Source organism: Dasypus novemcinctus, chromosome 24, assembly GCF_030445035.2.
Source record: "Dasypus novemcinctus isolate mDasNov1 chromosome 24, mDasNov1.1.hap2, whole genome shotgun sequence".
Taxonomy (NCBI): Eukaryota; Metazoa; Chordata; class Mammalia; order Cingulata; family Dasypodidae; genus Dasypus; species Dasypus novemcinctus.
In genome coordinates this window covers 66,284,963-66,311,350 of record NC_080696.1, presented here as the reverse complement: position 1 = coordinate 66,311,350, position 26,388 = coordinate 66,284,963, and the positions used below count along the sequence as shown (strand labels likewise).

Genomic DNA, 26,388 nt, shown 5'->3' with positions numbered 1-26,388 from the left:
TTTCTTTCTCTTCTACCTTTGAGGAGAGGTTTTCCGAATTGGGAGATTTTGATTTTAATCACATTTCCCCAGCAACGCATCTTCACCAGCGCATACACGTGTGCCCCACGCCCCTGTCAAGGTGTAAGGACTCCCCACGACCCAGAAAGCTGGAACGTGTCCCATCATGGCCCACTTCTCCTCCACGTCTTCCCAGGGGTCACGGCAGCCGAGCCACCTGGACCCCTCCGCCTGGCCCTGGTCACTTAAGCAGGTGCAGCTGCCGCTTTGGGCCTCCCGCGCCCCACGGGACCAAGCCGAGAGAGGTGGATTTTGGGGTGTGTGCTCCCTGGAGCCTCAGCCCCACCCCTGTGCTAACCCACGTGGCGGCTGGCCAGCCTCACGCACGCTGACCGCGAACACTGGGCAGGTGAGAGGATGAGTGGGGGGGACACCGCCCCGTGGGCCCCCGACTCGGGCGAGCGCCGGAACCCCCTGGGGAGCTGTGAGAGGTGCGGGTGCCGCGGGCACCCTGAGCTGACCGTGGCCCTGGCTCTGCGTCCACGGCTGTGGGACTCAGTGGGCAGGGCCGAGGCCTGGGCCCGTCCTAGGCCCTCAGACGGCGGCTCTTTTCCTGCCAGGATGGTCGGGGCTGGGCCGGGGGCCGCGGGGCCCCTCTCTCCGTGGGAGGAAGGCAGCGGCAGGGCCGGCAAGAGCGGACCCCTAGTTCCAAGGGTGGGGGCCCTGGATGTGGCAGCTCTAAGGCCACGTGTGGCCACCAACGGCCTCTGGGGATTATGTCACCGGACAAGGCCAATGTCCATTCCCTGTCCCCGGGCGTCCAGCTCTCAGTGTCCTCAACACAAAATCCAGAAGGGGTGGAGCAAAGGCCGGTGGAATGTTCCGGCAGGGCAGGGGGGTGACAGCACAACACCGCGAGTGTGTTATCACCACGTCGTGTGCTTGAACGTGGTTAACGGGGAATCCTAGGTCGTGTGGATGTTTCCGGAATAAAAGTAAAAATCACCCAGAGAACCGTACAGCACAGAGCGGCCCCGCGTGTAAGCGATGGACGGGAGTTAGTAAAACCATAAAAACGCTGTTTCGCCAATTGCAGCCAAGGGACAGGGCTGCTGCGCAACGCGACTGGTAAGGAGAACTGTGCGTGGGGTGCGGTGCTGAGCTCCCTGCGTGGCCGTAAAGCGGCAAAAATAAGGCTTGCGGGTCTCGTTGCCCACAGTCCTGCTTGTGGGGAGATAAGGGAAAACAAACGAGCCCGAGACGTGTCTTTAGCACACAGGCATGGGGGCCGGGCACGAGGGCCGGGGTCAAGGCCGGGGCGGAGGGACGGGGGAGGCGAGACGCTGCCAGACGCAGCCCAGCGGTCACTGGTTTGAAACCTTCCCGAGAGTCGGAGCAGGCAGCCGGTGTCTTGTGGCTGCACATCTGGGCTTTCCTGGAAAGAAAGTGCCAGGGCTGGACACACGCCACCTGCGGGCATTAGGGCGCTGCTCACACCCACTCGTCAGCCACAAGACGTGACCCCTTCTCCTTGGCCCTGAACCCCGACTTACTTTAAGGGGAATTGTGTTGTCTACAGTCCCGGGATCTTGTTTTGAGTTTTTAAACAGCTTTGGAGACGCTAAGGCTGACTTGCCTTGGAAAGAGCCTCGGCAGGGGTGGAAGGCGGGGCGAGTGGGGGCTGGGGGGGCCGGGGTCCTTGAGGCGCCCCCGCCCCAGACGCGAGTCCATGGACCCCAAATGGCTCCCCACTCCGGCGTCCCTGCCTCTGCTCCCGGCCCCCTCCCACCTCCCAGCCCCCAATTCCTGCCTGTGACCAGGGCCAGCCGTGAGCCAGGCGCTGCGCTCAGAGCCCTGGGCCGGCCCCCTCCCCAGTGCCCAGCTGCGCAGGGGGTCTCCTGAGTGTCATCTTGTCCCTGATCCTCAGCGAACAAGCATGGAGCCGGGATTTGAACGCAGGACTGCCCACGACGCCCAGCGTGGCGTCCCTCTCCCAGGGGGCTTTGCGGCTGGCCCCTGTGCAGGGCCTCCCCTGAGCCCACCGTGCTGGGGACCCTCCCGCTTCCCAGGAAGAGGTGGGCAGAGGCCCAGGCACCCGCCTCCTTCCGTGGAGACCCCGGCCCCCACCTCGCCCAGGTGCGCGGGGCCTCCGTGGGCCTGTCGGGCTGGGTGGACCCCCGGGAGGCCTATCTGTGCTGGGCCAGGGCCCCAGGAGCCCCCTCCCCACACTGCGCCCCCGAGCTGGGCAGACCTCACACCTGGGTGGCTTTCAGCCGCAGGCACGGGATCCCCATCCCGTCACCAGGAAAGGCTATAGTCCTTAACAGTTTAGCGTGAATTAGGGCAGGCTGAACGCAAGGGCAGCTGGGAAGGGGCAGGGGATGGTCAGGGCCTGTGGTTCCGAGCTGGGTCCCTCTGGGGGGGGCAGGTGAGTGGGGGTTGCAGGGGGTGGGCTCTGAGTCTGGGGACGGGGGGCGGGGTGGAAAGGAGATGGGTCCCGGCGGTGGAGCTGGGAGCCTCTGCCGCTGTCGGGCCGGGTGTTTTGTCTCCCCTGAGCCCAGACTCCTGCCTGGCCCCGTGGCCACCCCACTGAGCAACAGGAAGATGCTCAAGGTTCCCCAAACTCGGGGTGCTTCCAGAGGCGTGAGGAGGCCGCGAGGGAGGGGTGGGTGGGGGCATGGGCTGCAGAGAACTGGGTGCTCCTTGCCGTCAGGACCCTGGGACGGGGACTCCGACCTGGCGGGGGCGTGCAGCAAGCAGGGACCCAGGGGCTCCTGAGCACCCACCAAGCCCCAGCCCCAACCTCTGTCCTCGGCACCCCCAGCCCCTCTGCCGGCCCCCAAGGCCTCCAGGAGCCCCTGACCTGCCTCTCAGCCCCCTCCTCTTCCCCCAGCACCTGCCCCTCCCCTCCTGCCACTTTGAACCCCTCATGTCCCTGGGGAGACCCCGCGGCTCCCAGGGTCCCCCAAATTAGTGTCTTTCTCTGGGCAGGTGGGCAGGGTCCAGCCTGCCAGTGAGCCCCGGGGTACAGAAGCCCCAGAGCAGGGAGAGCCGAGGCTAGCCCCCGAGCCCACGTCTCTGTGAAAGGGCCCAACAAGCGCCTGTCGAAGGAGTGAGTGGGGGGATGCAGGCACCCACCCCAATGCGGTCCGGCTGAGGGCCCACAGGTGCTCTTTATTGAAGATACAGTGGGGGTGGGGGGGCGGGGTAGGCACGTGGCCAGGACTTTGACAATGTCAGAACAACACAACATGACATGGTGGCCCTCCCCAGCTGCAGGGCGGCCACCCTGGGTTTGGCACCCCGGAGCGGGCACGGCCATGGGCTGTGGTGCTGGCCCCTGGAGGCGGGACATCAGCCAGTGCAGCCGGCTCTATGGCATCGGCGTATCTCAAAGCAGCGAGTCCCTGTGTCCCGTGGTTGCCCAGGGAGCGAGGGGGGCCATCTCTGCAGACCCACGGATGACCGCTTTCCCCCACTTGGGGCGCGTCCCCTCCGTCCTTTCCATGTGGGGCCTCTCGGAAACCACGCCCCAGTCCTGGGAAACGGGCTGAGAGGCAGAATGGCCGTGCCCATTTCTTGGATGGGGAAACTGAGGCCCGGAGAAACTGGGGGCTGCCCCGCCCAGCCCCCAGCCCCGGTTCCCACGCCCGGCGCCTGCACGCCGCCGCAAGCCTGCAGTGATTCGCTGAGCCCCGAGGTCCACTCCTGGGGGGGTGTCGGGGGCTTGCGCTGACCTCGGGGCGGCAGCCCCCGTGGGAGCGTGGAGATGGGGTGGTCTGGTCCGAGGGTCCTGCTCCTCCGAGGTGCGTTCTTCCGGGAGCTTTGCAGTGGGACTGAGCTCCCGGGCCCTGCCTGCGCTGACTGAAGGGTGTGGGGCCTGGAGAGGAACATCGTGGGGTTCCAGTACCCAGGTCAGGGTGGCCAGGTCCTAAGCACTGTGGAGCCCGGCCTGAGCCCGTGGGTCAGTGCTACCCTCAGGCCGCCTGCCCTCTGACCTCAGCTTCCCTTCGGGGTAAACGGTGCTCCGAGCCGAGTGAAAACGGACTGCACCAGCTTCCGCTGGCCCTCGGTGCCAGGGCAGCTCGCGCTGGGGACCCCTTCCCCGGGCTGGGGCTGCCTGGAAACCAGGGAGGCGCCGGCCTTTCTGGACCCTGCCGGCTGGTGATGGGCTGGCCTGGGTCTCAGCCGGGCGCAGCCTGGACTCCTCTTCCTCACCCGCGGCCCCGACCCCCAAACCCAGCGTCTCGCCTGGAGGTCAGCGGGCTCACCCTCTGCCGATGCCCCTGCTGGGGTGCTAGCCCCGAGCCCCCAGCCCCGGCTCCGGGGCCTCAGCCACAGCCAGAGTGGAGTGCGGGGGCTCCCTCCTGCCTCCGCGGGCGTGGACCAGAAGAACCCCTCCCGAGCCGAGAGGCCACGACGGAGACCGCGAGGCTGGGGGCACGAGCCCCTCCTCCCGGGGGTCCTTCTCGGAGGCTCACGCCAGGGCCTGTTGGTCATGGTTGCCTGGGAGAGGGTGGTGGGGTGGGGAGCCCCTCACCCCAGGATTGGCCCCACGTCCTCCACCCCCAGCCGCTTCCTTGGAATTGCCCCTGGCCCGGCCACGAGAGGCTGGACGGGCGGGTGGAGGTGGCAGCATTTGGGGGTGGGGGCCGCTGCGCCTGGGCTCACCCCCGAGCTGGCGCCGAGGGCCCTGTGCTGAGCCTGGGCCACTGGGCAGGGCCAGGCCGGGGATGGACCCCTTGGCGGCCCCGTCAGAGCCAACTTGGGGTCGCCCGCCCGCCTGGGCCGGCCCAGGACACCGTCGCCCACGTGCCAGCTGCCCGAGAGCCGGGACGCGTGTTCCTCCGTTTCCCGCCTCTCTAGACACCCGCTGGTTGGGGACAAGGACGGCCGCCGCGCACGGACACTGGCTTCTCGGCCGCGCTCGCGTTCTGGCTTCCGAGGGGGCGGGAGGAGCAGCGGGGGCGCCGCGCGGCCCAGCCTAGTCCAGCGTCTCCCGCGTGGCGTTGCTGGAGAAGGTGTGGTTGCTGCAGACGCTGCCGGCCTTGCTGGGGGGCACGGGGCGCCGCCTCCAGCGCCAGCACGGCGGGCAGAGGCAGGACAGGGAGCTCAGGAAGACCTGGCGGAAGTTGGCCGAGACGAGGTTGTAGAGGACGGGGTTGACGGTGGAGCTGACGTAGAAGAGTGCGTTGGTCAGCATGTAGAAGTAGTGGTAGAAGTCGTAGAGGAACCTGCGGGGACGGGCGGTCAGCGGCTGCGCCGGCGCCTGCGCGCTCTGCAGGGCTCCGCACGGCGGCCGCGGGCCGAGCGCTCCCGGGAGTGGCCCCCGAGAGCGGAGGGCGGGCGCCCAGGCCGCCCACCCCACCGCCGGAGCCACCCCAGTGTGCACCGTGGGGGGCACGGAGAGTGGCCGGTGCTGCTGGCCGAGGACCGAGGCGCCACACACGCTCCGCATGGAGAGGGGCCGGACGCCGAGGGCAGAAGCCCGTGACTCCACCCACGTGGAGTGGGGGGCCGGCGGCGCCGTGGAGGCCGGGGCCCCGGGGCCGGGGCGGGGGGCGTGTGTGCTTAACAGGAGCTGAGGTCCCGCCGGGGGCACGGAAATGGTTTGGATGGTGGTGACGGCACACACTGCACACGTGGCTAAGGCCACCAAATTGTGCACTTAACATAGTTAAAATGGAAAGTGTCAGGTGTACGTTACCACAATAAAATTTAAAACAATAACACCAAAAAAACGACTTGTGACCGTTTTCCCGGGGACCTTCCCTGGTAAACCCGAGGGTCTGGCTGCCCTGGAGAAGCTGCGAGTCTGGCGGGCAGAGGCTGGCTGAGCGGAGCTGCGGCTGTCCTCCTTGGACAGGGTGTGGCCGCTCCACTCTGCCCCAGGCCCCACCACTCCCTGCAGCTCACCTGGTCTGCTAGCTTCAGCGTTCTGCACAAAACTAAGTGCCCTGGGCTGCTGGGCTTGGCTGGTCCCCTGCCTGCACCCAAGGCCAGGGCAGGAGCCCCCTCCAAGTGTCCCAGACAGATGCGCACCTCGCCCTTGGCTTGTTTGCCTCCGCCAACAGGCAGCTCACTCCCTCCCCACCAGATGATTCGTATCTCAGGCTGCCTCTCCCTCCCTGTAACTGCCCCCCTCCCACTTAAAATGTCTGCCCCAATCGACCTTCCTCAGCTTGAAGGACCAGCACCCTTGGACTTCCTGCCCTGCTCTGCAGCGAAGGGTCAACCCAGCAGGCCCGAGGCCGCTGCCCTCCGGGGGCCTGCTCGCGGGTGGGCCTTGGATGGCGCCTGGGACCCCGGCCATCCCGCTACGAGGGGCCCGCCTCGCCTCTGCCCCAGGTGTGGTCTGAGCCATGCGGCTCTCCTCCTGAGCCGGCAGAGCGCCCGGTGTGGCAGGGCCAGGGGGTTCCCCAGGGCGTCCCTGGCTGGCGCTGCCCACAGGGTCCCGCGTGTCTCCCCGGGGAGGCCTGGCCTCCGCCCAGCTGGCTCGGGACCCTCTCGCCGCTGCACCTCCCAGCTGGGCAACAAGTGCTCAGTCCCGTGGGTCCTGCTAGTGACGCACCCGGCCCGGGGGGTCTGGCCCCCGACGCGGCTGCCAGCGTGTGAGCGGCCTGCGAGCCCCTCGCGCCGTCCCCACGTCGGGCCCTCCCCCGGCCTCTCTTGGGGTTTGCTCCGGCATGGACGGGCGCGGGGGCTCTTCTCCCTCCTCTCCTCTCCTGCTCCAGCCCTGCCGCGGCTGAGCCCCTTCCCCGGGGACCGCCACCTGCTCGGCCCCCGTCCAGAGGCCCCCGGGGGCGGCCTGTCCCTCCTGCTCCGGCAGGTCCTCTCAGAGGCAGCTCCGGAACCTCCCGGCCGCGCACCTGCGGTGGGGAGCCCCCTGCCCGCGCTCTGCCCCCTGCCCGGGCTCTGCTGCTGCCTGTGCTCTGCCCCCTGCCCGCTCTCTGCCCCCTGCCCGCGCTCTGCCCCCTGCCCGGGCTCTGCCCCCTGCCCACGCTCTGCCGCTGCCCGCGCTCTGCCCCCTGCCCATGCTCTGCCCCCTGCCCGCACTCTGCCCCCTGCCCGGGCTCTGCCCCCTGCCCGGGCTCTGCCCCCTGCCCGGGCTCTGCCCCCTGCCTGCGTTCTGCCCCCTGCCTGGGCTCTGCCCCCTGCCCGCGCTCTGCCCCCTGCCCGGGCTCTGCCCCCTGCCCACGCTCTGCCGCTGCCCGCGCTCTGCCCCCTGCCCATGCTCTGCCCCCTGCCCGCGCTCTGCCCCCTGCCCGGGCTCTGCCCCCTGCCCGGGCTCTGCCCCCTGCCTGCGTTCTGCCCCCTGCCTGGGCTCTGCCCCCTGCCCGCGCTCTGCCCCCTGCCCGGGCTCTGCCCCCTGCCCGGGCTCTGCCCCCTGCCTGCGTTCTGCCCCCTGCCTGGGCTCTGCCCCCTGCCCGCGCTCTGCCCCCTGGTCCAGGCCTCGGCCCCGCCCCCTCTGCCAGTCCCCCGGGACTTACGGGGTCCACTGATCCTCGGAGACGTAGCAGAACATGAGGCGGCGCACGTGGTACGGCAGCCAGCAGAGCACGAAGGCGACCACCACCGCACCTGGGGGACGAGCGGCGGCTCAGGGAGGCACGGGGCCCGCTGGGGTGGGGTCCCCAGTCGGCCCTGGGGGGCGTCGGAGGACGTCCCTCCAAACCCGCCCTGCTGTTCTGGACGTTGATGCGGGGCCCCTCTCCGGGGAAGCCTGCCCCTCCCTTCCCAGCAGGGCTTCGCACGGCCTGAACTGCAGCCGCGTCGTCTCGGGGGGTCACTTCCCCTTCTTTTTTTTCTTTTCTAAAGATTTATTTTATTTATTTCTTTTCCCTCCCCACCCAGTTGTCTGTTTTCTGTGTCCATTTGCTGCACGTTCTTCTTTTTGTCCGCTTCTGTTGTTGTCAGGGCATGTGAATGTTTCTTTTTGTCGCGTCATCTTGTGTCAGCTCTCCGTGTGCGCGGTGCCACTCCTGGGCAAGCTGCTCTTTCTTTTGCGCTGGGCGGCTCTCCTTACGGGGTGCACTCCTTGCACATGGGGCTCCCCTACGCGGGGACACCCCTGCGTGGCAGGGCACTCCTTGCGCCCATCAGCACTGCGCATGGGCCAGCTCCACACGGGTCAAGGAGGCCCGGGGTTTGAACCAGGGACCTCCCATGTGGTAGACGGACGCCCTAACCACTGGGCCAAGTCCACTTCCCCACTTCCTCTTCTGAGACTCAGTTTCCCCACCTGTGCCCCTGGGGAGCTTGCTGTGGGGAGGAAGCAATGCAGTGCCCTGGCCCGGCCCGGGGCCCTTCCCGCGGGGGTGTGGTCAGCGGCTCCGCCAGCCGGGGAGGTCCAGGGGGCATGGGGCGGCCGCAGGGGGAGCTCTGCTGACCTGGGCGGCGTGCTGCCGCCGCGGTTTCCTCGAGGCTTCCCACGTACAGTGGCCCGCAGCGCTGCCCCGAGGGAGGGGAGCGCCGTCCCAGAGAGGGAGGTCCTGGCTCGGGGGTGCAGGGGGAGCCCTGGGTTTGGGGTCCCTGGCGCTCCAGGGTATGGGGAGGCCGCGGCGGGCAGCGGTGGCACTTTGGAGCCGTGGCGGGAGCTCCAGGGCCGGACTCGGTTCTCCGCCGAATCAGGCTGTGACGCTGGGCAGGGCTCGCCCCTGGCCGGGCCTCAGTTTCCCTTGCAGCCTGAGATCCAGAGGTCCCTCCGGGCTCTTCCGGTTTACCATTCCAGTCCGGTGAGCAGGACCCACCGGGAAACGGCCTCGGAGCTCAGCCTAGAATCCTCCGCTTCCTCCAGCCCCCCATGTCCAGGAGCCCTGTTCCCTCGCGCCCCCGCCCCGCCTCCTGCTCCACGCTCCTCCCGCCGCCAGGAGAGGCCACGGGGGGCTTTCCGGCCTTCAATCTGGGCCCCTGCTCCCCCACTCCCCCAGCTCCCCCCCGCCGGCTGAGCCCCTGCTCCCCGCTGCTTCCCCCAGGGGCTGAGACCCGGTTCCCCCACTCCCCCCACTTGAGACCCTGCTCCCCACTTCCCGCACTCCCCCCACGGGCTGAGCCCCGCTCTCCCCTGCTCCCCCCACGGGCTGAGCCCCTGCTCTCCCCTGTTCCCCCCACGGGCTGAGCCCCGCTCTCCCCTGCTCCCCCCACGGGCTGAGCCCCGCTCTCCCCTGCTCCCCCCACGGGCTGAGCCCCGCTCTCCCCTGCTCCCCCCAACGGGCTGAGCCCCGCTCTCCCCTGCTCCCCCCACGGGCTGAGCCCCGCTCTCCCCTGCTCCCCCCACGGGCTGAGCCCCGCTCTCCCCTGCTTCCCCCACGGGCTGAGCCCCGCTCTCCCCTGCTCCCCCCACGGGCTGAGCCCCGTTCTCCCCTGCTCCCTCCATGGGCTGAGCCCCCGCTCCCCCACTTCCCCTGCCCGCTGAGCCCTGGCTCCCCCGCTCCTTGCTCCCCGCTTCCAGGGAGGGAGCCCAGGCCAGGGCTGGGGGCTGGTGAGGGGTAGGAACCTCCCGGCCCAGCCAGCCCCGTGTCGCTGCGCGCGCAGCAGGGGCTCCAGGAGCGCGTGGCGCCGGTCAGGGCAGGGCCTGCCGCAGAGGCCACCACACGTCCACTGCCGGCTGGACCGAGCGGCCACTTGGGCTCCGCAGAGGGCGGGGCCGCCTCCCTCTTGGGGTCTCCGCTCCCGGCTGGCCCGGCCTGTGTCTTCGGAAAGTGCCCGCGCCTTGGCGTGGACGGCTGGATGTCCTCGGTCCACGCCCCCCCCCTGTCTCTACTTGGCCCGTGGGGCCTGCCTCGGTCTCCCCAAACCCACCAGAGTCGGGGTCCCTGCGTCGGCGCCTCTGTCCGCCGCCCCCTCTGTCTGCCGCCCCCTCTGCCCTGACCGCCCCCTCTGGCGGGTTTGTCCGTCGCTGTGTCCCCTGCGGTAGACAGGAAAATGGCCCCCAAGATGGCAGCCCTCGTTTCTGACCGTGGACCTGGCCTCGCTGGGGAAAGGGCTCTGCAGGGGGACGGGGATTGGCCCTTGGGGCCTCACAGGAGCAGCCGCGGGGGGCGCCTCCGACAGGGACGCGGCCGAGGGAGGCGAGGCAGGGCGAGCGAGGCCACCGGGGGCTGCAGGGGGGCAGGAAACGCCCGGAGCCCGGGCTGCACCCTGCCCGGCCCGGCCTCCACCGGAGAAACTGGCTGGGGACCCCCGGTCGTCGGCAGCCCCGGGTGGTGGGAACTTGCCACAGCAGCTGCTCCTGCCCCCACACCCGCCCCCCACTCTGCCCCGGGACACGCCAACTCTCGGCATACAGCTGCCCCGGGCCTCTGCGCCCACGGCCATCACCCCCCAGGACCGCGCCGCCTCCCCCCGCCTCGCCTGAGGCCAGCCGAGACCCCGGGCGGGGGCAGCGGGCGGCCAGTGGCAGGCGGGGGTGGCTGAGGGGGCAGACGTTCAGGGCAGCACGCCTCCCCACCCCGGGGACGGCAGCACAGCGCGTGCACCCCGTCACCTGAGCGAGCCCCGTTAGCCGACAGGACTGGGGGTGTGGGGTGGCGGAAGGGGTCACGCCAACCCCATGAGCAGGTGGAAACTCACGGGGCGGGCCGCAGAAGGGACGACGTCCTCGGGCGCCGCCGAGCTCAGCGCCCCTGGAGGGGCCGCCTCCCCCAGGCCTGACGGGCGCACCCCGGGGCCTGGGCCCCTCGCTGGCCGGGCTCCGCCCCTGCCCCGGCCTCAGGGTCTTTGCACGGGCGAGCCCTCTGCCCGCAGCGGCTGCCAAGCCCAGCTCCGCCTACACGTCCTCCTCTGCGCGTCACTGAACTCGGCTGGTGTCTGCCTTTGCTCCCTCATGTGGCGCCTGACGCTGCCCTCGCTGTTCCCACGTCCACCTCGTTCATCTCCCGGAGCAGAGGAGTGGATGGGTGGAGGATGGGCGGGGAGGGACAGATGGAGGGGTGGAGGGATGGGTGGATGATGGGTGGATGATGGGTGGATGGAGGGATGGGTGGAAGGAAGGACAGATGGAGGGATGGGTGGATGGGTGGGTGGCGGGTGGATTGTGAGTGGATGGAGGGATGGATGGAAGGAGGGACAGATGGAGGGATGGGTGGAGAGATGGAAGGACGGATGAGTGGATGGGTGGATGATGGGTGGATGGGTGGATTGTGAGTGGATGGAGGGACGGATGGAAAGAGGGACGGTGGAGGGATGGGTGGGTAGGTGATGGGTAGATGGATGACGGTGGATGGAAGGAGGGATGGTGGGTGGCAGTGGACGGCAGAGCCGAAGGGCACGACGACCCGGGGCCCGCACTCCCGGGTCCTGGTGACACCTCTGTCCCCACGTCTCTGGCTCGGTGGGGTTGGGGTGCACCGGCCTTTGCTGACCCCACCCCCAGGGGCCGGGGGGTTACGCACGTAAGACGCGGACGCCGTGCCTCAGGGCGGGGACGCGGCCGGGCTCGAGGGACATGCTGAAGGCGGCGGGCTGGCCCCCGACGGTGCACACTTGGCCCTGCTCGGCCGCCTGGCGGGCCATCGCGGTCAGCTTGTTGGCGATGACGGTGTTGAGGACGGAGATGACCGCCATGGGGAGCACGAAGGAGACGAAGGCGTTGACCTGCGGGAGAGAGGCCAGGGGTGGGCGCCCAGCTCGTCGGCACGGACGGGCCTGGGGGCGGGAGGGGTCCGGCCCCAGCACAACGCGCCCACCAGCGCGGCCCTGAGCATGCAGCGCTGCCCCGAGGCCCCTCGTGACGGCCGAGCCCGGGTCTCCACCCACAGGCCAGGGCAGGGTTGACACGCTCCCCCCCCCCCCCGCTGCCCCTCAGCTGTGAAAAGAGGGGGACCCCCGTCAGCACCTGGGCGCCGGCCCCACCTCTGTCCATGTCACCCCCAGCTGGGCTAGCACGTCCACCCTGCAGGAGTGGACACTGAGCTCTGAAGGGGCTGGTGCTGGATTTGAACCCAGGCCCGTGTGAGCGCAGCATGCTCTGACGGCGCCAGGCTGGGGTCATCTTCTCAGGTGCCCAGACAGGGGCAGCCCCATTCCCAGAGGGGGGTGGCCGCGCCCCTGCTCAAGCCGCGGCTGGCAGCACACGGGGGCCCCTGAGCACGGCGGGGGTGGGCGGGGGCACAGAGGAGCGGCGCCGCGCCGGGCAGGAGACGGGCCTGCGCAGGGCCAGTCCTGGACAGTGGAGCTGGTGACTGCCGCGCGAGGCCCTGACCGGCTCCAGGAGCCCTCGGCTTCCTGTCCTTCCAGGACGCTCTCCTCCTTGACCGAGTTTTAACGTTTCCTGCCCCCAAGGGAGCGTGGGCTGCCCTCTCGCCACGGGGTGAAGGCTGCTGATTTCCCTCCCCCCAGGCTTAACGCTCACTTTGAATTCAGATGCAGGGGCTCTGGGCTGCATTTGGGGGATCCGTCCGTGCTGGCACGACTGCGACTCAGCTAGACGCTGCCGCGCATCGGCAGGGGGCCCCCGGGCTGGCCCGAGGTCACCTCCCCTCCAGCTCCTGGACAGAGCCGCGTGTCCTGCCAGAGCTTTGGCTATAGCGGCACAGGGAGGACAGTGGCACGGATGATGTGACCGCCGCAGCCACAGCCGATCCTCCGCTCCTGCGGCCTCACATGGCCCGCACAGCCCTATCTCACGCCAGCTGCCCTGAGCCCCGGTGAGGCAGGGTCCAGCGACTGCGAGCCCACCCTCCGCCCGGGGAGCCCGGGGATCCCCACCATTGGCACGTCTGAGGGTCAGGGGTCGGCCCCTGGGCCAGCTGCCTCCCAAGAGGACACCTGAAGGACGCGTCTGGCCTGACGAGTGGGAGCAGGCCTGGGCGTGGGGGGAACACAGGCTCAGGGACGGCTGGGCCTCGGCGCACAGGTTGGGGACAGCGTGGCGCCGAGACACGATGCCTGGGCGCGAAGCTCCGTGTAGCCACATCCCAGCTATGCGCCTGCGGAGAGGGATGCGCCTCCCCTCCCAGGGCCCTCGGTTTCCTCATCTGTAAAGGGGTGACGCACCGACGGCTCGATGGCGCGATCCAGGGGAAGCAATGCGCTTGGGGCCTTGCGGGGGTGAATGTCGTTAGCCGGACCCGCCTGGAGAGAAGGGCTGTGCGTGAGCGTGCACACGGGGCATGGCAGCTAGACCAGCGTTTGTGCCAGGGAGGGAAGTGTGCATACGGCACACGTGTGTGCACAGGCTCATGTGCCCAAGGGTTTACGAGTGCACATGCCACGGTCCACGTGTGTACATGTGTGTGCCACGCATATGTGCTGTGTGCACGAGCATATGCTGCGGTCCATGTGTACACATGTGCGCGCGCTGCAGTCCATGTGCATACCTGTGCGTGTGCCACGATCCACGCGTGTGTATGTGCGCACACATGTACCGTGGGCCGCACACCAGGCTTCTGTGCGGCAGTGCCTGGCGCCCACCCTATGCTTTGCGCAGCCCCGAGGGAGGGGGCAGGAGTCAGGGCGACGTTCCTGAGGCACCCTCAGGAGCCGGGCGCGCCTCATCCTCGGGGGGCGCCCTCACTCCCGGGGGCGCCCTCACTCCTGGGGGCTCCCCTCATTCCCGGGGGCTCCCTCACTCTTGGGGGGGCTCCCATCCCCCCTGGGCCCCAGCCTTTGGGTTGGGGGTGCTGCCCCCGGCTGCCGTGGCGCCCCGGGCCTGGGCCCCGAGCTGGGGTGCACCTGCTGCGTGCTGGGAGGGAGGTGGGAGGCGGGGCCGGGGCGGGGCTCACCGCTGGCACGGCGCCCCGGGTGGCCCGTTGGTTTGGAGCCGGATGAGCCCATTTCCCCTGGAGGCGGCGGCTGCACTGGGGGGCAGAGCCGGCTGGGAGGAGGCGCCCCACACACCCCACCGCTGAGTGACCGCCCTCCCCGCCCCCGTGGGCCAGCCCCCAGCCCGTCGGCTGCTGCCGCCCCCGCCCTCTGGCCCACAGACTCCGCGGGTGGCCCGGCTGCAGGGTGCCCTTGGTGGGAGGGTCTCTGCTAGGAGGGGCTCGGGAGCAGGAGAGGAGAGGGGGAAACAGAGTCAGGGGCTCCAGTGGCCCTAGGTGGGACCCCCAGCCACAAAACCCTGCTTTCGGGCGCGCTGACGCCTGGCCTCCCCTTGCTGCCCCTCGATGCCTCGAATCCGAGTTCTGACAGAAGGAACTCGACGACGACGACGACGATGAAAGAAACGACAGCAATGATGACAAGGAGGTCGAGGATGCTGATGACAGGACAGCAGCTACAATGAGGACAAGGATGGTGATGATGACACGACCACGACGCTGACAACGAAGATAACCATGACGGGAACAGTGACAACAGCAAACACAACTACGATGGTGAAGATGACAACAACGAAGACGATGACAAGGATGAAAGGACGATGTCGACAAGGACGGCAAGGATGGCGATGGCCACCACGATGACAAGCCATGATGACAGGGCTGACACTGCGCTGACGAGGGTGACAGGGAGGCCGACGATGACGGCTGATGCGCGTCCTGTCCCAGCGGTGCAGGCACTTGCGTGTGTCTCTCTGAGCCCTCGCCAGGCCTGTGAGGAAGGAACTGGTCTCAGGTCCACTTTGGAGACGGGGACGCTGAGGCCAGAGACACTGAGGGATCTGCTTGGGGACACCGAGCAGGCAGTGACCTGGGGCTCGACCTCAGATCGCCTCGAGTCAGACACCCAGGCTCTTGATCTTGGGACTCCGGAAGGCCCTAGAAGGTCCTGGACTCTGCAGGTGCCCCTGGACCAGGGCGCCCACAGCCCACGTGCTTGGAGATGGCTGCCCAGGGCAGCACTGGCCTCCTGAGGTGCGGTACCTTCCCTGGCACCCCTCGTCCTTCCAGCCTGGAGACCTAGACCAAAGCTGGATTGTGGGGTTCAGGGGAGGGCACGTGCCTGGCCCTTGGGGTCCCTTCTCTTGCCAAGGCTTGTAGCACAACCAGGACTTCAGCCTGCACCCCCCTTTCTTGCACTCTGCCCTCCACTTCTGGAATTTTCCTCTTTCCTGCCACATGGGTACCACGGAGCGGCTTCTGCCCCCAGAACAAGCAGAGATGAAAATGTTTAATAAGCAACAAGTAAGACCTGAAAACGGCTGTGAAGAAGGCGCGCGTGAATGAGAAGACAAGCTCCCTTCTAGAAGTCCTCGCGGGCATATACACGTTTGTGTCGTGGCTACACATTTAGTCCCTATTTTGAGTAGACGACTGTCTAAAAACAGCCAGGAAAGTTCTGGAAAGGAAGAGTGATGGGAGCTGGGGCCGGGAGCACCTGGACCACGTGAGCTACTCGAATGAAGACAGTTGGGAGCCGACCAACGACTGGACACGAGGCCAGCGGGACAGGACATTCCCCCCAGGCTCCTGCCACACCCAGCACCGGGCAGCCGGGGCCAGCCTGGGCCACGGCGTGGGACCCCCGGGCGGCGGGCTGACGGCCAGGGAGGCGGGGGCTGGGCCCCTGGGCTCCGCTGCTCCTGCCCGTGCAGCGTCCCCCTCTCCTCTCCTGGTGGTACCTGGGTTTCCAGGGCTGCCCCCACCCCCCGTGCCCAGGCTGACCCCCTCGTCAGCCCCAAGTGCCACGGGACAGGCTGACCCTCTCGTCAGCCCCAAGTGCCACGTGACCCGGCCTGGCCAATCAGCACATCCCACAGGATCTTGGCCTGTCCCCATTGGGCAGTGCAGGTCACGTGCCCATCCCTGCTTCCATCTCCTTTGTCCAGTGAGAAGCCCAAGCCTTTTGCTGGACGGGTGGGGACGGTCACCCCCTTTGCTGGGGCCTGCTGGGAGACTCTGTGCCACCTCTCCCTCGCACGAAGCCAGCGCTGGGAAAGAAGAGCCCAACACCCCGTGACTTCACCTGGCACCTTGGTCCAGTCGTGCCTGCAGGCATCACTCTGGGGCTTGTAGTTGTTTTTTCTTTTTTTAGCAAAATCAACATTACATGTACCTATCACTTAATACAAGTTAAGCTAGTTTCCGGCATTTGTACCAAACAGAGAGACCTTGTACCAAAGAAAATCCCACTTGGAACAAAGATGAAAACATACAAACAACGCCCATAGAAGTACTGGGATGAGATGAGGAAGTTTTACCTTTCACTCTGTAAATTTTTCATACCGTTTGAATTTTATAAAATAAAGGTCAGGCACTGCTTTAAAATGTTGACATAAAATTTAGTTATCAGAATAACTGACTCTTGGAGCCCCCAGAGGAATTCCTGCCCCAGCTCAGCCTCCACAGCTCCCAGCATGACCACCCGTGCCTCCAGGCTCCCATGCCCAGGCCCCCAGACCCCAGGGCCTTGCTGGGGGGGCACCTGGCTTCTCCAACTTGCCCCAGGCGCCTGCCCCTCCCCGGTCCTGCACAGCCAACCAGCCCCAAGGCCCAGACCGGCGGGCGCCCCGAGCCAGTCTCCCTCTACTGTGCCTTTACAGAGTGGAGACAGGATTTGTATTTTAGTAACTGGGTTTCAAGACATGTAACTGATTTCCTTTGTAATTTTATTTTATGCATTTAAAAACATCGTTCTTGTGGGGATGCACTGGTGTGGGTGTGATACACTTTTTAAATAATACGCAGAATATTAAAGAAAAGAGGGGAGTGGGTCGCCCAGGCCAGCGTGGGGCATCCTGACCCACGGATGCAGGCAGTGGGGGTGGGAAGCAGCCAAGAGTGGGGGCGCTGGGCGGGAGGGCGCTGGGCCAGCCGTGCCTGCGCGGGGTGCTCAGTGCCACCTCCTTTGCCTCAGGAAGCAGCACGGCGCAGCGGGTGCGTGGCTCCGGGCCTGTCTGTGTATCTATGCGTGTCTCTGTGTCCATGTGTGTCCGTGTGTGTGTCTCCATGTTTGTGTGGCTGTCTCCATGTCTGTGTCTGTCTCTGTGTGTCTGTTTGTGTGTCTTTGTGTCCGTGTGTGCATCTCCATGTCTGTGTCTCCATGTCTATGTGTCTGTCTCCATGTCCATGTGTCTGTCTCTGTATCTGTGTTCATGTGTGTCTCCATGTCTGTGTCGTCTTTGTGTCTGTCTCCATGTCTGTGTGTGTCTCCGTGTCCATGTGTCTGTCTCCGTGTCCGTCTCTGTGTCTGTGTGTCTGTCTCTGTCTCTGTGTGTGTGTCCGTGTCTGTCTCCATGTCGGTCTCTGTGTGTGTGCCCGTGTGTCTGTCTCCGTGTGTGTCCGTGTGTCTGTCTCCATGTCTGTCCACGAGTCTGTCTCTGTATGTGTGTCTGTGTGTCTGTCTGTGTGTGTGTGTCCATATGCCTGTCTCTGTGTCTGTCTCCGTCTGGGTGTCCGTGTCTGCACCTACAGTGGCAGCCACAGGGAGAAGGGCCGGGAGAGTCTGTGCTGCGAGGAGGCGGCTCTCCCCCCGTCCCGCTGGGTCCCTCTGGGCCTGGCTGAGGGCCTCGGGGCCGGTGGGGCTGGTGGAGGGTGGGCCCAGCCGAGCAGAGGGTCCTGGAGGACCCCGGCACAGCGGCCGCATTGCGGCGTCCTGGCCCTGGGGTCCCCCTCCTGAGCCGCAGCTCTGGCCTGAGGGGGCTGCAGAGGCCCTGGGCGAGCCCCGGGAGCTGTGAGACGCCACACCAGGGTCCTCTCCCCCAGGACGAAGCACACGTAGTTCAGTGGAAACCCTGTCGCTCTGCCGAGGTGCGGGAGAGCCGGTCTGCGGTTTTCTCTCAAGAAGGAGAAGAACCTGCTGGATATGCCAAGTGCGTGTCCAGAGCCCATGGAGGGTGGGCGACAAGCCGCGGACGTGAAAGGCAGGTCATCACGCTGACCTGGCCACGGCCACAGCGGTAGGTTTCCAGGAAATAACACGCAGACGGAGCTCAGCTGCTCAGGGCCTCGCTCCATGCTTCTGGGGGGAAGTTCTGTGCGATCGCCCAGAGCAGCCTGGGAGCCGTTTCGCGGGTGGGCGTCCACCCGCGTTTCCAGCTCTGTACGAGGAGAACGAGGGCCGCGCTCTGGGCCTGAGGCCGGTCTCCGAGCCGCTCATTGTCACCACAACCACCAATGTCCTTGTTCTAAAACGGCCAAGGACGGCCCTTGCCTCGGGGTCCGGCGCAAGGACGCAAAGGCAGCTCGGTTACTCTTTGGGGGGACAGGGAAGAGGCAAAGGGGCCAGCTGTGGCCGGGGGGGCTTCCGTGGGGGACACCGGCCGGGGTGCTCAGCGGGCCCTCCCTGGCAGCGGTCAGCTGGTCCCGAGGGCTCGGCCCCAGGAAGGGCAGGGCTCGGCCTCCACCCTGCACGCAGGTGCAATTTTGGGGGGCAAGGGTGGAGAGCGTTTAACGAGAAGCAGCGTGGGCAGCTGAGGGGGGCAGCGCTGGGCGGAGGCCTGCCTGGGGCCGAGGCCTGAGCTCTGGGGCTCACTCCGTCCTGCCGGGCCCCCTACGCTGGAAGGGGGTGAGGCACCCAAATGCGGGTGAACAGGGAAGGCCAGGCCTGGTGGACCTGGTGGCGACCCCGAGGGGCCCCAGGAACATGCCCTCTGGCCCCCGGCCCCTGACCCCGAGGCCCCGGCCCCACTCCCGCGGTTCTCACACTCCCTTCCTGAGAGCCCACAGCAGAGGGGCCCTTGCCCTGCACCTCCTCTTCAACAATCAGCTAGTTTTGTGCTGGGGCCTTTTCCCTCGAATTAATCCCATTGAATTTAGACAAAGAGACGGCCCTGGATGGTCTCCACAGCCAGCAGACAACTGCTCGGACGTCTGCCAAAGCCAGCGGCTTCCCAAAGCAGCTTCCGGGCCGTGAGGGGGCAGGCAGGGAGCCCGAGGCGGGGGCAAGGGGCCCCAGGGGGGAGGCAGGGGGTCGAGGGGAGGGGCAGGGAGCCTGAGGGGGGAGGCAGGGGACCCAGGGGAGAGGCAGGGGGCCCTAGGGGGGAGGCAGGGGGCCCAGGGGGGAGGCAGGGGGTCCAGGGGGGAGGCAGGGGGCCCTAGGGGGGAGGCAGGGGGCCCAGGGGGGAGGCAGGGGGTCCAGGGGGGAGGCAGGGGGCCCTAGGGGGGAGGCAGGGGGCCCTAGGGGGGAGGCAGGGGGCCCAGGGGGGAGGTAGGGGGCCCTAGGGGGGAGACAGGGGGTCCAGGGGGGAGGCAGGGGGCCCTAGGAGGGAGGCAGGGGGTCCAGAGGAGAGGCAGGGGGCCCCAGGGGGAGGCAGGAGGCCCCAGGGGGAAGGCAGGGGGCCCGAGGAGGGAGGCAGGGGGTCCAGAGGAGGGGCAGGGGGCCCAGGGGAGAGGCAGGGGGCCCAGGGGAGAGGCAGGGGGCTCGGGGGGAGGCAGGGGGCATCGGGGGGGAGGCAGGGGGCCCCAGGGGGGAGGCAGGGGGTCCAGGGGGGAGGCAGGGGGCTGAGGGGGGAGGCAGGGGCCCCAGGAGGGAGGCAGGGGCCCCAGGGGGGAGGCAGGGGGCGAGCTCACAGTCCAAGCGCTCCCAGCAGGTGTCGGGGATGCCCAGCCCCCAGCAGGGCAGCTTGGGGGGGCTCCCACCTCCCCAGCGGACTTGGACCGACAGAACCCTCAGACTCAGCAGATGCCACCCCAGGGAGTGAGCTCCTGGGCCCCCCCAGCTGCCTTCCTCCCTGACGCGCTCCCTTGAGAAGCTCTGGGGGTTTGGCTTACTCGGCGCAGCCTTGTTTGAAATTGCAAACATTTGGGAACATCAGTGCCCGCTGCCCGGGCTGCTGACGTGCTCACGGGACGCTCTGAGCCTCCGGAACGAGGCTGGGGGTGTGTGGGGAAGTAGGACCACAGCAAGGGAGAAAGGCAGGGGGCCCAGGGGAGCGGCAGGGAGCTCGAGTGGGGAGGCAGGGGGCCCTAGGGGGCCCACAGCGAGGGAGGAAGGCAGGCCAGCACGGGCTTGCCGGCGGGTCTGCGGAGGGGACAGCTCTGCACACTTCCCCACGCCAGGAGGCTTTAGGCAGGGGACCCAACAACAGGCGGGACCCAGGCAGAAGAACACACAGTGAACGGACACAGAGAGCAGACAATGGGGGGGGGGAGAAATAAATGAAAAAATAAACCCCCCAAAAAAACAGACCAGGAGCTTGGGGTCAGGGCGGGTGCACAAGCAGGCTGAGCTTCCCCGGGGGCAGCGGTGCGCCTCCGGGGGTCCTGCGTGGCTGTGGACCTTCTGTCCCCCAGGGGAACTGTCCTCGTGTCTGAGCGGCCCCAGCATCTTGGGGGTACCCGACACCTGCTGGAGAGGGAGCTCGTGAAGAGGGGGGTGTAAGCTGGGCAGGAGAGGGCCGGGGCCGGGTGGGCCCCTGCATGTCTGGAGGCCGACTCGGGGAGGAGGGACGAGACCAGCTGTGGGCGCTTCGGGCTCAGCGTGGCTGCGGGACACGGACTCGCTCCTTCATCGCGGTCCACGCAGCGTCAGGTAGCTCTGGGTGTAGATTCGGGCTCAACATAAAATCCAGTGGGTTGGATGCCTTTGATCTCCTCTTTCTACTCCGGTAGCTGATGCCAGGGCCGGACGCCAGGCTCACCACTGACCGTGCACCCTGACTTAGTGTCACCCTCACTTTACAGCCGCGAACCCGCCCGAGCTCTCGCTTCCCGCGGCACGGCTACCCCACAGGTGGAGAACAGGGGTCTGTCGAGCACAGGCTACAGGCCGACCGGCCTCGGGTCCCCTTCCTTGCCAGGGAAGCTTTGCCGGGCCTACCCGGCCCACCTCCCGGGGACTGTATTTTTACGTAACTGCACCTTTCAGAGAACGGCTTCTCGGCCAAAGCCCACGCCTTCTCGGTCACCTCTCAGGCTGCACCTCGCCGGCAGCCTCGAGCCATCTCTCTCCTCTCTTCACTCCCACTCTCCCCCACCTCAGACCCTCTGCGACTTTTCCAGTTTGGGTTTCCTGGGATTCTCCGGGTCCCGGGAAGGCCGGAGCCCCAGGAAGGCTGGAGGTTTCAGCCCGTCCCGGGCGGCGCCTCCCCAGCTGTGGAGCCAGAGGCCGTGTCTGCGAGGCAAGCCGGGCCAGGAGCCCCTCGGGAGCCGCGTCCTGTCTGCCCCTGGCCCAGCAGCAGGGCCGGCACCAAGCGGCCTCAATTGGATTAGGACATGGCACCCCCGCGCTGGTGGCCGGGAGCCAGGCCGGGGGAGCGAGCGTGGCAGGCAGGGCGGCAAATGGCTCGCCAGGCGTGCCCGTGCCCCTCGGAGACGCGGCCGGCCCCTGTATCTGGAGGCTAAAAGCCCATCAGAGGGTTCAGGTCGGCGGGGCCTCTGGCGAGGAGCAGCAGGCGGCGGCTCTTAAACCCTCGGCAGCGTCAGGGGGGCGGTGGCATGGAGTTCCCACCTGTCGGCAGGTGGTGCTGCCGCTCAGAGTCGGAGCGGGAAGGGTTCGTGGTCCCCTCCCGGCGGCGGTGGGTCCCAGAGAAGGAGACGAGGCTGGGGGGAGGCGGGCGCACGCGGACGACCCCTCACAGGCCGAGGCCCGACTCCTGGCCCGCATGGCCCCCAGCACGGCAGAGCCCAGGTGCCAACTGGCTGCTGCTCGTCCCTAAACAGGAGCCAAAGGAAACGGCGTGACTGAGCCTTTTGTAAAATTTAGGGCACTCATCTGACTGAGAGATTCAAAGTGGTGCAACTCGCCGAGCAGGGAGGTGCTTGGGGGGCTTAGCAGGGGACCTTGACCAAAGTCATCACAGTTCTCTGTTCCAAGCCAGGGTCCTGGGGGCGGGGTCGTCGGCGATTGGCCCTGATTGCCCGGGAGCAGCTGGGGAGGGGTTCCAGAGGACGCGGCCAGCCCCTCGGCCGCTCCTGGGGCGATGGTGTCCTGCACAGCCAGGGACGAGGCTGCAGGGTGAAGTGGACGGGTACGAGTGGAAGGGGCGCTACGTCTCGGAGTGCGCGTTAGAAAGGGGGCCGAGTGTCCCCAGCCTCCAGCACGAGGGGCCGGGGCCCGGCTCGGCCTTCGCTCCCCCGCCGGCGACCCCACCCGCCGCCCGGTGCCCAGCGTTTCACCCCCGCCGGCCGCCGCGTCTCCAGCCTTGCGATTTTCAGTGCGTTCTCTTGCCGTGTAATTGTGTGGGCGGCTGAGCAAATATCCTGTTCCCTCCCAATCCCTAATTACCGTCCCCAGGCAAAGCTGTGGCTGCGCTTCCCGTGGGGACATCTGGCTCTGGACAGTGCTTGGCGCCTCCCAATGGAATCAGCGCTCCGTCCCTGCATAGGTGAATCTGATTACGGTGGACACAGAGCGGACTGCCCCCCACACCAGAAGAGGCCGGGGTGACGGCTGGAGGGGGGGGCTGCAGCGGCCGCCCACGTCTGCCCGGAGCCCTGGGTGGGGGGCCTCACCCCAACACGGATCTTTGGCCCCATTTCTCCCCAGGTCGGCCAGCCCTGGGCTTGGAGGGGACCTCGTCGTTTGGGCTTCACGCCGGGAGATGCGACGCCGTGTTCCTTTGGCCAGTTCCCCTGTCAGGGTGGCGGGATGGTGGGAGTCCATCCCGACCGCGGCCACCGCCAGCCCCCAGGGACGTGTGAGCCTGGCTGGGCTTTCCTGTCGGACGGGGGACCAATATGTAAATTAAGAGGTGTAGGGAGGGCAGCCCAGGGAGGGCTCCGGGGCCGGTTCAGAGCCCACCCCCCTCCCCCGCCAGGCCCCAGCCCCAGCCTGGCTGCACGGGGGGTGGCTCCTCACCTGCCTCCTTTACAACCACCTGTCCTGGCTTCTGTTTCTCACGGGTGGACAGAGCATGTGGGACTCGCCATGCCCTGTACCCGGACGCGCGGGACAGAGAGGCTGTGCGCCAGGGCAGCAGGCGGCCAGGGACTTGGACCCGCCTTGGGCTTCCCCCGGACAGGGCTGGGGACCGGTCCACCTGGATGTGGCCCCGAGACCTTGACCTTGGTGGACTCTGCGCCGGAGGCAGCCTGGACCGAGGTGTGCAGCACACGGGGCCGCACTGAGCCGCACCCCGGTCATTGTCCGCCCTGCCCGCCAGCCCCCATGCCAGGCTGTGGTCAGGGCCCTGGACGCCGGCCCGGTGGTGCCATAAGGAGCCCGGGGCCTGGGGGAGGCTGACTGGCTCCAAGGGGCGCCTCGTTATCCCATGAGCCAGTATGTGCGGCTGGCGGGCTTTGCTGGGAGGTTTTTCTGACATTTTCTCGCTCATCAGCAGGTTCTTTTTTCTTTTGGGAACTCAGCGGCCGCTGAGGCAATTGAGGGAAATGAGGCCACCCGGACCTGCCCTGGGCTCAGCGCCCACCGCTTGGCTGCCAGACTGGCCTCCCCTCCCGGGTGCTCCAGCACCTCCCGGCTGCACCCCCTCCTGTCCACCCAACACCCGCCCTCCAGCTCCCTCTAAATGCGCGAGTGCACCAGCCCCTTCATTAGCCCCCCCGGGCATTTACGAAGCGTCTGCTGTGGGGGGGCTTCCGCTGCTGCTGGGAGATGGGCGAGCTGTGCGTGTGTGGGGCCCGTGTGCATGTGCATGCATGTGAACGTGCGTGCATTGCACACGTGTGTGCGTGCATGTATGCATGCGTGTGTGTGTGCGGTCTCGGGCTCTGCCGCGGCAGAGGCGGGCTGGAGACGCAGCCTGATGGGCACGAGGCACCATCTTCTGGAGGAGGGACCTTTACGCAGAGACGTCCAGGGGAGGGGGCCGTGGACCAGGCGAGCAGCGTGCGGAGCCTCCAGGCGCCCTGACAGGGGTGGGCTCAGCAGCGCTGCAGAGTGGGGGGGTGAGGCGCGCAAGGGGACAGGAGCCCCATCGCAGGGGCTGCCGAGGGGCTGCTTGGCGGGGGTGGGGGGTGTTACGCAGGTTTGCAGATGCTTTGGATTTAAGGAGCTCAGCCGCGGGGGCCCCAGGCAGGGCCAGGGGCCAGGCTGGGGGAGGCAGTGGAGCGTCAGGGGCGACGCGTGTGTGTGAGAGAGCACTGAGGTTCACAGCCGACCTTGTGAAGACAGCAGAGCAGCGAGCCCGCAAGGAAACAGCCCCAGGAGGCGAGGCGCCCTCCAGACTCCAGCTGAGAAGGGGTGAAGCTGGGCCGCGGAGCCTTGCGGGGAGAGGAAGGCCGGACCCTCGCAGACGTCGCCCGCCCTCTTGCTCCAACACGTGGCGCCGGGCGAGGGGAGTAATTTACGCTTTATGGCCTTGTGACTGCAAGCGTCTACCCCAAATGAATGTACAAAAGCCAGCAGATTTCTGGTACTTTGCACCAGCACCTCTCTAGCTGACCAGTAGAGAGGATGAAGTAAATTCACGCTGTTGAGAAGGGGAGGTGCCAGTCGTTCCATCCAACAACTGTCGCGCCCGCCCTTCTCCTCACCAGAGGCCCGAGAGGGCGGGGGCCGCTGACGCAAGCCAGGCCAGCCGACCCCGGGTGGCCGCGGGACTAGCTGGGGCTGTACCGCGCCTGCAGGAAGCCGGGGGGACAGAGGCCATGCCCCGGGGTCACAAGGCCGCTCGCTAGTTTCCCAGCCACCTCCCACAGGGTGGTTTTAATCCACTCAAATGTTTTTGGGGTACAGTTGACCGAAGCATCTCTTTGGAAAACCTCTTGCATAAACAAAACTCGATCCCTCCATGGGTGGAGAAGAAGCCCTGAGAAGGCGGGAGAGAGGCAGTGGGGCTGCAAGGCGGGGGGCCGCCCGGCGCAGCTGACGAGACATGTGCTCCCGTTCCCGGCGCTCTTAGAGCAGATGCCGTGACGCGGCTCCGCTTAGACAACGGGAATTCATCCGCGCGTGGTTTTGAGGCTCGGAAGATGTCCGACTCAAGGCGCCATCACTGCGACGCTTTCTCCCGAAGGCCGGCTGCCCGTGGCAGGGCCCGTGGCGGCGCCCGCGGCTCTCCCTTCCCTCGCGGGCTTTCCGGATCTCAGCTTCTCGCTTCTGCGTCTCTCTCCGTCTTTCCCTCGTTTCATTCTCTCGTCAAGGGCTCATCACAGGATCGAGACCCTCCTGAGCGGGGCGGCCACACCTGAGCTGACGCCGCCGCGTCAGAAGCTCCTGCCGCAAGGGGGCCGCACCGCAGGACCGGTCAGCGTTGAGAACGCAGCTCCGAGCCACACGACGTCCTGCGCCCAAACCCGCCCGCCCTGACTGAGGTGAGGCTCTGGGGCTGGTTTTAGGAGGAGGGCTGGGGGCCGCCCGTGCCCACCAGCTGCAGAGCCGGGGCTGGGGCGCGGTGAGAGGAGCGGGGGGGTCAGTTTGCTTTATTATTTCCCACAGAAAGGAGGTTTAGAGCCAACTTTGTCCTCTGGGTTGGCCATGTTGAAAAACCAACCAGGGGTCATGAGACCGTGAAAGAGACGAGCCAGCTCTTTGCTCCTGGGTCAGACCTGGGCAGAGCGCGGGGCGTGGAAGCAAACGGGCGAGCCAGGGCGGCTGAGCTGGGGTGCGGCCGGCGCCCCCGGATCTCACGGGCCGGCGCCTGTGGTGTGAGAAAGGCCAAAGCACCTACTGCCAGGAAAAGCCGTTCATGCTCGAGCTGGCAGTGGGGTGCAGTGGGTCAGTGCGTGTGAGCGTGTGTGAGTGTGATTGAGTCCTGTGTGAGTGTGTAATAGCATGGGTGTGAGACTGAGCTGTGTGTGTAAGAGTGCAAGAGCATGACTGACTCGTGTGAGTGTGCCCGTCATGTGTGAATGTGAGTGCGACTAAGTGATGTGAGTGTGTGAGAGCGTGACAGAGTCCTGTGTGAGTGTGTAATAGCTCCTCGGGGTGGGGGCCGCCCCGACCTCGCGGGTGGTGACAGGGAAACGGCGGCCCCCGGGCGCCCTCCTCCGATGGCTCACCCATCACCTGTCCCCCCTCACACACGCTCACGACCCCCAGGGGATCGGCTGGTGATGCCCCTGCGCCCCGCAGCGGGCGACGGAGCGGGGAGTCGGCTGGCTCTCCCCGCCCCCATGTGGGGCCCACTGGCCGGCCGGGACCTGGGGGCCAAGTGCGGTCACCACGCGGCGTGGCGATGGGCTGCTCGCTGCGGCCACGTCCCCCACATGCCAGTCTGCCTCCCCCAGGACTTCGCTGCCCTCCCGAGTGCGTCACTGGAGCAATTTGATATATTGATGAATTTCAAAAAGAAATATTGGATTATGCTTGTAATCTGATCTGTGCCTGGGCATGACTGAGTCATGATTAGGGCGTGCGTCCCCACCCCTTGGTGGGTGGGGACTCACAGATAAAAGGCAAAGGACAGAGTTGGGGATTTTCTGATGTTAGAGTTTGATGCTGAGGACCCGGGAAGTCAGCACCCAGAGGAAAGAGGAGCCAGTCCAGGAAGAGAGGAACCTCGAACCCAGAGAGAAGCAAGACCCTGGAAGGGAGGAGCCCAGGAAGCCTGAACCCTTGCAGACGTCGGCAGCCATCTTGCTCCAAACAGACTTTGGTGAGGGAAGGAACTTACGCTTTATGGCCTGGGATCTGTAAGCTCCTACCCCAAATAAACACCCTTTATGA

General features: G+C 67.0%; 1 protein-coding gene and 1 long non-coding RNA gene across 2 annotated transcripts in view; one reads left to right on the top strand and one right to left on the bottom strand.

Annotated features, from left to right (window-relative positions):
- The first annotated feature begins 891 nt into the window (after positions 1-891).
- LOC131275806 (uncharacterized) lies at positions 892-26,388 on the top strand. The gene is made up of 3 exons (XR_009183291.2): positions 892-1,128; positions 24,864-25,034; positions 26,152-26,388. It is a non-coding gene; the product is annotated as an uncharacterized lncRNA (long non-coding RNA).
- NTSR1 (neurotensin receptor 1) overlaps positions 3,157-26,388 on the bottom strand; it is a 42,438-nt gene continuing 19,206 nt past the window's right edge. The window contains exons 2-4 of the mRNA XM_058287295.2: positions 11,394-11,595; positions 7,491-7,581; positions 3,157-5,234 (exon numbers count right to left, since the gene is read on the bottom strand). Coding sequence (XP_058143278.1) covers positions 4,985-5,234; positions 7,491-7,581; positions 11,394-11,595 — 543 coding nt within the window. The 3' untranslated portion in view covers positions 3,157-4,984. The remainder of the gene's footprint in view (positions 5,235-7,490; positions 7,582-11,393; positions 11,596-26,388) is intronic.